This window comes from Apteryx mantelli, chromosome 19 (assembly GCF_036417845.1).
Source record: "Apteryx mantelli isolate bAptMan1 chromosome 19, bAptMan1.hap1, whole genome shotgun sequence".
Classification (NCBI taxonomy): Eukaryota; Metazoa; Chordata; class Aves; order Apterygiformes; family Apterygidae; genus Apteryx; species Apteryx mantelli.
Window position 1 is genome coordinate 14,267,042 of NC_089996.1, and position 14,457 is coordinate 14,281,498.

Here is a 14,457-nt window from a genome sequence, read left to right on the forward strand (position 1 = left end):
CTTTAGCCCATCAGCAATGTAATGCAAGTCACATTTCTGCCTGTAAGTGGCATTGATGCTAAAGCTACTCGCTCTGTTGTTGGGAGGTGACAAAATGGACCTTTGGGAGTATTTTAACTGCCTTGTCATGAGGCTTGGGGAATTCCTTGAAAGGAAAAACAGAGCGATATCTTGTGGATGCTAGTGAGGTTCACAAGTAGGTTGTCAAAACTTGCTTAGTGGCACCAAAGTCTCCCCTCGTGTCTGCGTATTTCCACACAGGAGTTTTCTGCAACTACAGAAAGATCAGCTAACTGAATTAGCACAGTCTTTCAGCCATCGTTGAGCTCAAAACCAGCTCAAAAAAAAACTTACCAAGAAAAGCAAAACTCCGTTGAAATCGGATCCGTTTTGTCACAACTGTGATAAGAGCTCTCAACATCCCCAGAAGGAATATACTTGAGACACTGCAATAGCTTTGGCAAGTGTTTTTTCCCCGCTCTCATCCTCTTCCTAGTTTTCCTGCATATAAATTACACCTAATTTGTTATCTATATTTGTGAAATTATCAGTGTCAAAAGATCAAATGTAGGGTTTCTGTTTTAAGTACAGCCAAGCAGTTGCTTATTGCAGTGATCCTTGCATCAATGATCTCTACCAGCTGAGCCTCTCGGCTTGATCTTACCCACGCTAGCTTTAAGGGGGCACAGAGCTAGCTGAAAACTTGCAGGCCAAAATTCTTCCAAGACACGCTGGACTCAGTGACGCGAGCAGCCTGGTGTGGGTCTGGCCAGTCTCGCCTCTGACGTGCACGGGGACATTCTTCACCCTTGGGAATATGTGAATCTGCATCAGCTGCCTCTTTAGAAGTTTTGCAACTTCTGCACTGATAGTCCATTAAAGTGTTTAAAAGATATGGCAGTTCAAGTTATAGAGAACTGGTATGGGACAAGCCATTAAAATACAAGATACAGATGACCGTCTTTTAATATGTATAGAATACAAACCAATTTTAGACAATTGCTTTTAAGGGAAGCATGGCCAGTAAATTTAAGCCACACAAGTTCACAGTATTTAATTAATGATTCCAGTAGAGCAAAAAGATTACTTTAGACCTAAAGGAATAGAATGGTGGATATTCCCAGAAATGAGTTATGCAGGAATTAGAGTATAGCTATATTTTGAATAAAAAGCTATCAGAGAGGTTTATATAAGTTTTGCTATGTATGTATCTATGTATCTATCTAAAATATTTTGCATTAGTATTCCAGAGCTCTACAATGGGAGGAAAAACTTCTAAACAAGCTGAAATAGGTCTTTCCCATGTCTAATCTTTAAAATTTATGAATTTAAGATTTTAGAAATGTTGGCATTACGACAGCAAGCATCTCTGCTGTGACATCATATGATTAACTAGAGCAGAAACATTCTGGGTTGAAGTTCTGATCAGTCATGTTAGTATGGCTTTAAAAAAGTATGAAGTCACTACTCTATAAAATAGATGCTTGAAAACAGTTTTTGTTTTCCTCAGGCTACTGAGATTAGAGTCTCATAATCTGTTTGACCAGCTGCAGAGGGTGTTCTTTTTCATTTTTTCTTTTTAAGTAAATGAGCTTCATTTCAATGTGATTTTAAAAAAAATCAGACTTCAAAAATGCTCAGTTTTCACACATTTATTTAAATAGAGGCAATTGTATTATCATGTCTTGTTGCAAATGTAATTGGGTTGGAGGTCATCTAAGACTTTGAATGAAAGAATTTCTAAGTTTCCAAGTGTGCATCCTTCACTGTCAAGAATCATCCCATTTTTGGCTTACAGACGTACTTTCAGAAGATACTACTTTGCTGCCTCTCACATCTTGCACGCACCGAATGTGCAGGCGCTGTTGAGTCAAGCTAGCTCTTCTTCAGTTCAAAAGGCAGTGGTTTGCCCTGTGAGTTCAGATTGTTGATTGAGGTTACTTTGAAAAGGTATAAAGACATTATTAGATTTCTTTCTTTGTGTGCGTGTAAGAAAATGTGTGTTGTTTTATCCAAAAAGGATGACGACTGCTGCAATGGGGAGAATTCAAGCATTTCTTCAAGCAATACTGTCTGCTAGTGCATTGCACAAAATACATCGTTTTCTTTTATTCGTACTGGGAATTGGATTAGCCTATCAGTTGGAAATATCTGAGCCTTTAGTATTTCCTTTTAAAAGGAGCACAGCAAAATAAGAAGTTTTGCAAAGCCTATTAGAAATGTTTATATTACCAGGTCTTCATGCGTCTGTGACAAGGAATGTGTTTTAAGAAGACATTTGTAGAGCAGCGTGGGTCCACTGAAGCTGCCGATTGCCGTCTCCAGGTGTAAAGTTTCAGCACACCCACTTAAAGTGGCAGTTTGGTGATAAACTTATTTTGGAATGAAGCCCCCAGCAGTGAGAAGATTGCCTTGCTCAGCAAGTGATTGATAAATATTCTTTATCATGAGTCGGATGCTCTCGAAAGCGTTGCGGGAAATCCTGATGGAGCCCCTGATGTTTGTTTTTTCAGAACTGTTAGCAAGCATACAGCAGGTAGCAAAACAGATGTTTTACTAGTTAATTTATATTCCCAATAGCAGTTTTTCATGAGCACAGCGTATCCAACATTGTAGACATTCTTACAACATAGCATCAAAAATTCAAGAAGTTGTCTGAAATCTTGAAGCTGCCTTCAGGACTTCACAGAAAACCTACTATGAGGATGGCAGACTCCTTGCGGTTTCCATTGCTTGTGAAGTGTTTAATAAAAAGCAAATGAGGAAATGAGAATTGTCTCGCGGATCCGTCGGGCGTAACAGTTATGCCTGTTCAACATTATCATCCAGCATGTCAGCCATTAACCTGATTGGGAGTGTTTTATTTTGTATAATAGTCTTGAAATCAAACTGAAAGGTTGACTTAAAATACCTAGTGTGTGTGTGCTTTGAGGTTGATAACAAACTGCAGTTCAAGTTTTAATAACTCGGGGGGAGCTAAGAAACTTCAAAAGGTTGTGTGATAAATGTTTTTGACAACGCGTCAGCTGAACGTTAGACAGAATTGTGGTAAATCCTCTCCTCCTAAGTGGTTTAAAATGGAAGTTTTGAACTTCATACGTGTATGCTTCAGATGTCATGGTATCTTTGGGTTTAAAAGATTCGTTTTATCTAGAATATGAGACATTGCTGTTTCTGTCTACACCTCGGAGAGTGAAAGGAGGAGACAGTTCAGTAGTTCTCTCCTTTTAGGAACCTCTGCCCTCCGCGTTCCCACGGGCGCCCTTGACCATGAAACCCATGGAGGCTGGAGGAAAGGAAAAGCTAGTTTTAAAGCATATTACCAAAATACTCTAGGTAAATATTAGAGCAAATCTTCTGAGTTGACAAGCTTTCAGAATGACTTCATCCCCACGACCCTAAAACTTTCTGGTATTAGAAAAAACAATGCTTCCACATGGCAACTGCTTGTTGCTTTTTGTGGTTCGTTGAGAAAAACAGATGAAAGCAAGTTTATTACTACTCTTTGAACCTTGCCTCCCTCCCCCTCTCCTATCACCTGAGCCACTACAAAAACAAAGTGAAAACAGTTCCTTCCTTTGCTCCCCCTGAAAAAATGCCTAACTTTACAATGTATATTGTTGTTTTGTTTGAATTTTTATCTTTTCAGGACTTACGCTACTTTATTGCATCCTTTGCATTTCAAATAGATTCAATTTACAGTGCACTGCTGTGAAGCCTCAGCTCAGCAAAATGCTTAGGCCCTTGCCTGCTTTTAAGCCCCTGAATAACTCCGCTGGTACTATCAGTATGTTTTCCTGAGTACATGGCTATGTACTTTGCAGAAAATGGTCCAAAAGCTTTGGTCAGCTATACCAGGGATTTACAGAAAATGCCCAAAACACTCCCATTGATATCTTAGAAGAATATCAGGAGGAAAGGAGAAAAAAATATGCATGTGGACAATCTCCTGGAGACACCAATTCTTCATGTTTCCAGGTGAAGTCTGATGAACTAGCGTTAATAGACTGCTCAGCAACTAATGCTGATGATCTACTCAGGAGCCAAAGTATCTAATACGCTGCCGATCAGTCCCTTGCATGTGGTTTACGAAAAGTGAAAATAGCATAGCATTTGCTCCTACCCCACTGAAAAAAATGTTTGAATATATGTTTCTTTTCTGTCAAGTGACCTACTTGCAAAATTTTTCACTGCTGCTAGAGAGACTTAGTTTTGCTCCTTGACTCAAATTATTCCCTTCCTTCCTGAGCCCTTCCTTTCTTCCCACACTGCCTGGAGGGCAGAAGTTCTTGTGTTTCCCCGTGGCATCTCCTGCTGGCACGTTTTAGAAGCAATATAGACTGCCTCCAAAAGGAGCCCTGCTTGAACTTGCTGAAGTTTGCAAAATCCGCAGCTTGGACTAGCTTTGCAAGATCTCCACTCCCGTTTTGAAATATCAGCAAAGTGGGCCAGATTTCCAAATTTGTTCAGGATATGGAAGTTCACATTATTCTAAGTGGGAGTTGAGGAATTTTTTGCTTTCTTGAAAGTTACCCCTTTTGTCTGATTCCTGACCAAAGAAACTTTTTTCATAATGGTAACAGAAAATGGGGAGCTAACTCTTTTAGTGACATGTTTAAAGAGATATTAAATTTGCATTTCCATTTCATGTTGTAATTAGTGTTCACTCTTCATGAAATAGTGCCTAGGGGTTAGCATCATATATTACGCATGGAGATTGCCAGATTCTTTCTGCAGTTTTGTCATTGCCTAGTAGGACACTGGACAAATCAGGCTTCCTCTCCCCACTCATGTATAGTTATTAGCAACTTCACACAGGTAATGAGGTTTAAATGATGGTAAAAGGCTAGGAGGTCACTGTAAGGAAAGTGTTCAAGAACTGTAAAATATTGCTTAAGGTTTTTTTAGTTTCTGTTCCTCAGGAGCAATAAAACAGAGATTTTATGTACAGTCATAATAGTAATTGTAATGTTACCTATAAGACAGAAGAATAATTTCAATTGCTAAACATCATACCTATTTTCTGTAGAAAATAATAGAGATATTTTATTTTGCTGTTGCAGTAATGTTGGCCCCTGCATATAGGTTGTGGAAAACTTTATTTGCAAAAACCAAAGCTATTGTTTTAACAAAAACCACAGAAATTTTGCCTTTCGTATTGAATCAGTAGCATAATGAGTAGTGGAGCAATAGTTCAACATCAAAGGAGACTTTTTGGATATAGAGTGTGTTGCAACAACAGTGAAAAAGTTCCCACCAGAAAGGAATTTTGCCATATGTGAACAGCAAACATATGTATTAAGTTAAAACCATAAGATTTCCTTTGCTTTACACCAGAAACAAGAGAGAACGTAAGCACAGAGGTTTTCAGAGAGTTGTGCATTGGAATGTAGAGCAGAAGACGACCGGTGTGCAAGGTATGGTGGTGGTGCCAGTGGGAAGAGCAGAAAGCATGGATTATGCACCAGCAATTTGGCTCAAACATCAGTATGTTGCTTCCAAAAAAATACACTTTCTTTTCCTCTTACTGGTGGAGTTACATCAGTGATCTTTGTAGATATATTTTCCCAAATTATTTTTAGTAGTAATAAACCCAGACATATTTACTGATCCCCATAAAGCATTTTAACAAAAATAACAATCAGTTTTAAAAAGTGTGAGTAGAGAATAGTTGAGGAATAAAAACCTGTGATTAATTTTGATGGGATACTTGGCCTGTTGTTTGTAAATAAGAGTTGCATTTGATTCTGTAAATTGTGAGACCATCTCCAGTAAAGGGTAAGTTTGTGCCCTGTCCTCGGGCATCCTATACTTACGGCTTCATGGAGAGATAAAGGCACTCAAGGTTGAGTGTTTCTTTGACATAATTTTAAAGCATTCTCCAATTATATTTGTGGAACAAAAGTTGTTTTAGTTTTTGTTAATGTTCGCACAGATTTTCTTTAAACTTCCAGAGCGAGGTTTTCTTCACGTGATGGGGGAAGAGAAAACACATCAATGGATGTAATTTGAATTTAGGAGACACTTAAAGAGGGGCCTGTATTCAGAATTATTGTTGGCACATGTTTTGAGGATGTAAAGTGGAAGCCTTTTTCTGTGGGCATTAATAAGGAGATAATTAAAACTACAGTAGGTAATTATGGTAGCTTTTATTACTGCATCTTTCATTAACTAATTATATTAATTTGGTAATGTTTGAAAAATTCTTTGAAGATGAAAAGTGCTAGCTATTATTACCTTTTATTAGTAGTGTTACTCTGCACTGGTCATAAATATTGAGGTCTCTGCTTGATACTGGTGCACATCTGTGTATGCTGAGTCGGTCTTACAGCCAATAAAAATTACACATGTATATCAAAAAAGAGAATATGCCCTTATGTGGCATAATCTGATCATTATGGGTAATGACTTTCCTGCTGACACTTTTTATTTCAAAGTGAAAAATACACTGGGGCTTTAGCATTTTTAGAAGATTTTCCTTTCCTAGTACGTGTCTCCTCAACTCTCAATACCCCGGAGATAAATAGACTGGGTTCACGGTGTTCCCAGATGTGCCATTGCCTCTGCTGGGGCAGGAATCAAGCCCCAGCTACACTCAGGAGCTCACCAAAAGTAGGAAATTATTTGAGTTTGAAAAAGGAGAAGAAATATCACAAGTTTGTAAACACAGTGTTTTCATATAGTGATCAATATCAGGTATTTCAAAACAATAATGATTCCTGTTTATTTAGTTCTTCCGGAACTGAATTTTCTTTCAGGGAATCTGACACTTCTTTTTTGAAACATCCTGTGGTTAAAGGATAATCAAATCTGTTTTCATATATTAGAGACTAAATCCTTCATATATTCCCATTTCATACTTGTTCGTGTGCTTCTTAAAATCTTTTTCTTACCAGCTTTTAGTTGATTTAAATTAAGCCGTGTAACTAATGCCAAACACTTATTCCTGCCCTGAAATGGATTTTGAAATACTGGCATCGTACCTCTTCGTCTCGCTGTGGCTCCTTGTCAAAACTATACCCTTTACAAGTTAAGGGGGAAAAAAAAAACCCTTTGCAGCCTCAGTCTGGCACCCAGAAGTCAGGCTGGACTCCGGTTTCATGCCTCATCCCGACGTCTCCGCCAGCCGCGCAGGCCAGATCCTGCACCGATGCCCCACGTGGTGCTCTGCTGTCTCCACCGTGCTCTTAGTTACCACCAGCAGAGCTGGTCTCCAAATAAACCTTAACTAAACGTTTCACTGCTGATAATTGAGCCACGATAGAATAATACCAAAAAAAAAAAGCGCCTGCCCGGGAAGGAGGTTCGGCTGCGCCTCTCTCCTTTCCCGCGGCGCCGCGTCCCGCGTGGCGCCGGCCCCTGGCAGCGGTGGGCTCGCTGCGGTCCGCGGCGGCACGGGCGCCGAGCCGCTGCGCCTCTCTTCCAGCAGCCTCGTCTCTCTCGGTGTCAGATGTGACCAAAACATTTACAATAAAATTTTATTTTAGGAGCCTTTCCATTTTTATAAATAAATCAAATGAATGTTCTTTTTATACAGCTGTAATTCACCCACATTGTTGCAGTAGAGCTTATTATCTCATTTACATTTTTAAGTGCTTTTCAAAGTGTAGGATATCTGGGCTGGAAAGCAAAACATTTCATTTCTTTGTTCTCAGGCCAACACAAAGCACTTCCAAGGTCAGGTATGGTGTAGACTTTCAACAGCAAACATGTTTACATGGCATTTGAAAGCCGGTTTAACTGAAAAAAAAATACTGTCTTTATAACAGTGATGTAAGGCAGCTTAGCAAAGCTGAGAGAAGGGGATTAATTTTGTACTTTGAAAAATTTAACTTAGTAAGTTCGGCTTTGTTTTCTGTTTGGAAAAAAAAAAAGCCTCCGACAGCCAAAAGTTGGCCTGCATTTTTTTTTACTCTCCTTTTAGCTTTTTTCTTTCTTACTATCCTTTTTTTTTCATCCCAGCAGTTATTAAACAGACGCGTTGTTATTCTGTGGTAAAATCTGACACTTTGAAGCTGTAGAACTGCATTTCTAAAAAAAAAAAAAAGAAAAAAACCCTCAAAAAACAAACAAAAAACTTGTTTAATTTTACAAAAGAGCTGTTCTGTGGTGTACCTAGGGTAAGTTATCTACTTTTTTTAAGAGTATTCTGTGTGACAGAAGCTTATCTGTCAGATACAGAAAAAGATATGACGGTTTTCAGTACCCAAAGAACTAGATATCAGAGCATTCAGGCTCTGACCACTGAATATGAAGTTTTTATGACAACAGTGAGGATTTTCAGTATGACCTTCAGAAGGGCGCATTGCTCATGGCATCTTTCATGACTCCTCCTAGAACACTGAAATCATGGGCAACAAAATTGCTTACTTTTAATCGCTGCTTTCAGAGATAATCTTGTGCGCGAATCTGCAGCGACCATGAGATTTTAATGTTACTTTTTCGGCATGGCTTTGATCAAATGCTGACCTTTTTATTTTTTGTCCACGTGGTGATAAGAAAGCTGAAATACCCATATGAGCACTCTGAGTTACTCATAGAACATCCTTTATACCCAAACCTAGATTCTATGAAGTGGTGAGAGTTGGTTTGCCCTCTACTCATCTAGGTTTATCATCAATAGTTAAAAAATTGTGAAGTCAGAGAGAAGTTAGTGTTATTTCTGCCATCCTAATAGGAAATTCGCCAACAACCATTTATGTTGCGATTGGAAAAGTCTGTACACTCATACAGTATATTCTATTTTGGATGATTGATGAATGGATAGTTGTAAGACTTGGTGGTTTGTTCCAGTTATACACTATAACAAAAAAATTGTTTCTGAACTGTATTAGTTCAAGACATTGTCTGCTCTTTTAATGAAACAAAGTATGTGCGCTGTGCACTGGCAAACACTGTCTTGAGTAGATGGACCTAGCAAAGACTGTGTGTCATCTGAACTTCCCAAATTTAATTACTTGAAGAAGCATCACAAACCCTCAGACTTAGAAGAACCTCTCATTTTATGTGATGCAAAATACACTTGCCTGTTGTAGAAAAGAAAAGTCAAAATGGAGAAATTAGGGAATGAAATAGCACCAGACCAATTCTTTTCTGTCACCAAGCGGTTGCTCGCTTTACCAGGAGCTCTTTGAGATCCCATTCTGTGTTCAGTACTTGCAGAGTTTCGTGATGGAATGTGACATAAGTGTGTTCTCTAAGTTAAAAGTATACATATGGACCCATGTATATATACATTTATATGTTCTTACTCTTGACCATCTTCAGGATCACGTGAAGGAGTGAAACTTGCTCTTGGGGAAAAGTGTTAGGGCCCTGCAGGAAGGAATCCACTTTGGACGCGGGGATGTCGGTGTAGCGAGGGTTTCTCCCTCCTCGTTTTTCACCATGCCAAGCTCTTTTGACTGTATAAACTGATGACGTGGAACTAGCAGGAGAAGACGGATCACGCTTTGTAGTTTATCTGAAACGTGCTCCGTGGATGTTCCTGAGAGTTGTTCTGTAGTGGTCGTGCCTCTGAACGGTTGTGCCTCTACGCTTTGAAGTTGGGGCAAGATTCTTTTCAAATTAATTGGGTCTTCCATGACCTTTGTGATGGGTAGAAAGGCCCCGTTCGTTCTGTATCACGTTTCTACAATTGCATGACCTGATCATTTTAGGTTTTAAATCAAGATAGGCTTGTTTGTATTTTAAGTTACCATATTAGATGTACAAAAAGGAAACAAAAAGCCTACAATTCACACACATGTTTCATTATATTAATGCTAATTAAAGGTACTGCAAGACTTGTTGAGTGTAGAAGACTTGGTATATATTCAAAGACTGGATTTCAATATTTCTCAGCAGCGGTGAGAGCATAAAAGTCCCTGGGCAGATCTGAAGTTCATGCTTGGGTCTGGTTAAATTTTTTGGCATCAGAACATGTAATAGTCTTATAGCTATAAGACTTTAAAGTTAATGCCTGGCATCACTTCAAAACAATGTGCAAGATCTATCATAAGTAGTCCTCTTATCTTATCTCCATAGCAATTTTATCCTGTAAATGATTTGAGAGTACAGTATTTCAGTGCTGTGGAAAAGAGCAACGTTTTTTTTTCTGTTAAATCTTTGTACTGTGAGTACTTTTAATGATCCTGATTTATGTATGGGTATTCTACTTTGAGGAAGCAAACGATAACCATATCACATGTTCTGAAAAATGCATTAAGAGAATATGGACTTGCTGGTCTCTCCTTTGCAGCAAGCTCTGCAGAAGTTCTCCGTGCAGCTCAATTTTTAAAAAAGCTGCACTGAGGCACCTTCTGGGTCATTTATAGCATATGTCTTGTCTAAGTCTCTACTCTGGCCTAGTCCTGACTCTGCTCCACACTTTTCAGCTGATGGGTAGCTATGCCTTAATTTCTTGGCATATGAAATATAACTCAAAATACTCCCTCCATGCTGCCCCGGCTGCCTCCATGTTGGTGTCAGTCCAACATACTCATTGTGCACTTTGCTTCAAGTCCGTACTTGCGGTTAACAATGCCTTCATTCAAGCTGACAACATAACTACGCTTTTAGTAAGTGTGTAAGCGAATGGTAAGTGTGTATTCAAACATTCAACAATGCCTAGGAAACTTAAAAAAAAAAAACTTTGAAACTTTTTATTGTTTGTTTGGTGTGTATCTGTTAGGAATAACATAGACTATCAGCTCCTTGGGGCATGACTGTTCTTTTGTTAAGCATATAACAAAAACATCAGGGCTCTGAGGGGCAGCCCTAATAAAAATAAATATACAAGAGGAACAATAATGACAAAATAAATTTGCCAATGCATTTAATGATCTTGGTTTAAAAGTGATTATTTCTGAACTAAATAAAGATTGGATAGTTGTGGTAAAGTTACACGATCATAATATCCCTTTTATTTATTGCCATTTTTACTTCATTTGTACGTCACATGGTAGATGTTACCACAGAGAAGGAAGGGAGCTCCTCATCTCGGAGAGCTTCCCATTTAAATAACAGGGAGTACATTGTCACTGTAAATTCCAGACATTGTTTTCTAGAGGATCCTTTCTGTTGGTTTAGAGGAAAAGCTATTGGTACACTGCGAAGGTGCTCCTAAGAAGCACAGATTGTACAAATAAACTGATAACAAAAATCTGAGACAGAACTTGCAACATTTCCATTTCACTTTCAATCTCTGAGGGTATTTATTACATTTTTAGTATGAATACGTGTAAGCTATGATAGGATAGAACTGAACATTTAACTATACTATTTAATGCAATTTAACTACTCCTGTTTAATCAATGATCCTACTTATGCAGAATCATTTTATCAATGAGGGCGGCAAAATTGGGCCTGTCGCTTCTTAGCAGCTCTCATGAATTGCTAAAAGCCACTATAGCTGAAGAGTTGGGCTGATATTGCACTGTTTTCTTACTCAACCTATTGAACCACATTAACTGTGAGTTCTTCTGTCATCCTGTGTTTCTCATATGTGTTTTGCATCCATTGATATTGTTTCAGGTCTTACAAGATGAGGTGGAAAGTTATCGCAATCAGGTGCGGTCTGCAGAAAAGAAGCTGCAACACAGAGAGCTGGAGACCCAGGAGCAGGTACCTGGCGCTGGCCCCCTACTTCTCTTCCCTTGAGCAAGGGGGATCTATGTTTAAAAATAATATCTTGCTTCAAAGCAAAAGCACATATTTTCTTCCAAAATTTTCAGCTAGTTTTCTTTTCTGTTTTTGTTAATAAAAGAGAATTAAACTGTCTGAACCCTATGGGCAAATACTTATCTCATGCTCTCTATTTCGGTTGGTATTTCAACTATTCTAGCTGTTAAATGATGCATTTATTTTCAAGTGACTGTTTTAATAGAGGGTTTGGGGGCTACTCTAACCTGTCCTTTAATGGCTTGTATTGAGAGAATTACATTTGGACAATAACTGAGCTAAACATAATCTTTATTGCTGATCTTATGCATTCATTGTCCTAGCATATTGTCCATAAGCAGTTCCATATGATTCATATTGCTAAATTATTCTGGACACTGTCAGTGAAATCAGAGATTCAGTTTGCTTCAAGCAAATTCATGCAGGTAATTTACAGACTGGTATTGAAATGGAAAGTGAATGATCTGCATTTAAACCAAATTTAAATTGAAACATTCAGGAAAGTACAGAGGTTGTGAGTATCTGAATCATGTACAAATTTACAGATCTCCAGTACAAATGAGTTTGTGCACCACTTCAGAACTTTATTTGATGCTGACTGAACAGTTTCCACAACTGTGTTCTTAACCCAAAGTTGAAGAAATAGTAATATGAGGTGGTTGTAGAAGAGTAATAATCACGAATCTCAAATGTTTTTCCCCAGTTGTTGTTATCCTGGTTGCGAATGGGAACCCTCATTGACCTTCAGTGTTTACCTTCATGTATTTCCTCTGTGTAAAGTCAGTGATTTGCTATTCTTCTCTCTTCCCGCCTCTATCTCCTAAATCTAGAGGTTGGGTCAGGCTCATCAGGGCTGCAGTGCTTGTAGCATCTGAGAAATTTGGTGTAACCAGTGCCTGGCCTAAAGGCATTGCATTGCAGCTTCAGTCTCCTAGAAAAGAGCAGGAAAATTAGATATCTAGCGGCACGCTTGTCCCACGCAGGGAATAGCACTGGGCTGCACACTATGGCAGTCCACTTCCAAATCTCTTATTTCTGTTATTTTTTTCTTTACTCTTTGCTACTGCCATTCTGCCTTTATTTTTTGATCCTTTTTGAGAGGGGATCCTGAAGGAAGAACAAAAAATAGCTGACTGAAATACAAAAGGGAAAGGTGAGAGCTCTAGGGAGCACAGGATGATCCCCCTTTTCTGCCTCAAAGCTCTCACCTTACATTAATACCCTGTCCACGTTAAATTACTGAAGGACTAGTTCAGCTGGGAAATGTACCATTCTCCGATATATGTGGATCCGAAATGTTATTTAAATCATGCTACACCAGCCAGCTTAGAGCTTTTCTGGCAAGGTAGAAATACGTTAGCAGATTTATGGTAATGCTGATATATGAGTTAGTCAACCGTCTTGTCTCTTCCATTCATATATGGAGAATTTCTGAATAGGCTGGATCCATTGAGGATGTTTGTGTTTTGGTGGCTTTGTTTTTTTGCACAGAAAAACATTTTCGGAAGTTGTTAGTGAGTCTTCTCTGTGACTGGTTAATCTATTAGTTATGCTTATCTCTCCAGAATAAAAATACAAAAATGACTGCTTTGACATACTTCCAGTTACTATGTCTTGGCCAGACTACCTATAAACATGTTCGTCAAGCATTAAGAGTAGCTAATACCTAATCAGCTGATTAGGGAGCTGGAATATTTAAGGCAGCTACTTAGAACTTGCTTTCTGCTTTTACCAAATATTGTCTGATAGAGAATTGCATAAAACATCAAAATTTGTGTTGGCACTGTTACAAAGGCCACTTTTCTGAGCTTTTACCTGTCTATAAATAAGGAGGGGAGAGGGTTAAACAGCTTCTGTTTTTCATTAAAAGGAAAAATCTTGTGTTTTGATTCTATAACAACAACAAACAAATGAATGAGACATGAAAAAACATTTTGTTGTGCTTTTAATTAAAAATAAAAAGCTGTTTCTCGTTATGGCTTGTTGGGTGGTATCGCAGTGCTCCATGTTTGTCTCTTTTCAGTGCAATGTCTTTATAACTCTTCAGTTGCCGAGAGTGACTGACAGATTCATGAAGCTTAACTCTTTGTTCGTAATAAGCCTCTGGTGATTGCGCAGATTTAACCTCTCTTTATTATAATTAACCATGCAGATAGAGTCTGCTTACTGACACAAACCATCCCCTAAATAAAAGGGGGAAAAAAGTATGTAGGGAGGACTGTGATGCCAAAGCAGTGAGATGTCTAGAGCTGAGTGTGGCCTTTCAGTTCAACTGGGGCTTTGGTGAAGCATTTTTGTTCCAATTTTTCATGCTGTTGTGTGGACTTGTTTTTACTTCTGTTAACCTTTTTGATCCTCTTTACAGTGTGAGCAGATAAAATTGCCTTATATCTGTGTTGTTTTTTCAGTGATAGAGGTCGTTGATGATACTGCGGTATGGCAAAGTTACCCGAATGACACGTTCCAGTCTAGATTAACATACATTTGTCAAAAGCAATTTTCATTCATTATGTTTCCAATACCTTTATCTTAAAGTCCCCAGGAACTTCTCCCCCTTTGACTGACCTAACTAATTTTATCTTTTCCATAAAGGTTGTCCTGTCTCTGCTCAGCTGGTTTTCTAGGGCATTGCTGTGTGTGCTCGGTAATATTACTCCCAGACTGGAATCTCAGAAATGTGTGTATAATCTTTCTTCATGTTGAAATACTGAATGTTTCTTTCAAAAGTGAGGTGTCTGACTTCTTGAGATGTGTAATTGTATTCATGGAAAGCGGCAAACTAGAAATAGGTATAGC

At 38.5% G+C, this 14,457-nt stretch overlaps 1 protein-coding gene across 7 annotated transcripts in view; it reads left to right on the forward strand.

The window, feature by feature from the left end:
* The window catches only part of CEP112 (centrosomal protein 112), a 183,321-nt gene that overhangs the window by 151,016 nt on the left and 17,848 nt on the right, over nucleotides 1–14,457 (forward strand). For 6 of the 7 annotated variants that reach the window (XM_067308667.1, XM_067308665.1, XM_067308664.1 and 3 more), the window contains one exon: nucleotides 11,515–11,604. In XM_067308667.1, the coding sequence (XP_067164768.1) occupies nucleotides 11,515–11,604 (90 nt within the window). Of the gene's footprint in view, nucleotides 1–11,514; nucleotides 11,605–14,253; nucleotides 14,339–14,457 lie in introns of all 7 variants that reach the window. The other variant, XM_067308663.1, reaches the window with a different exon arrangement.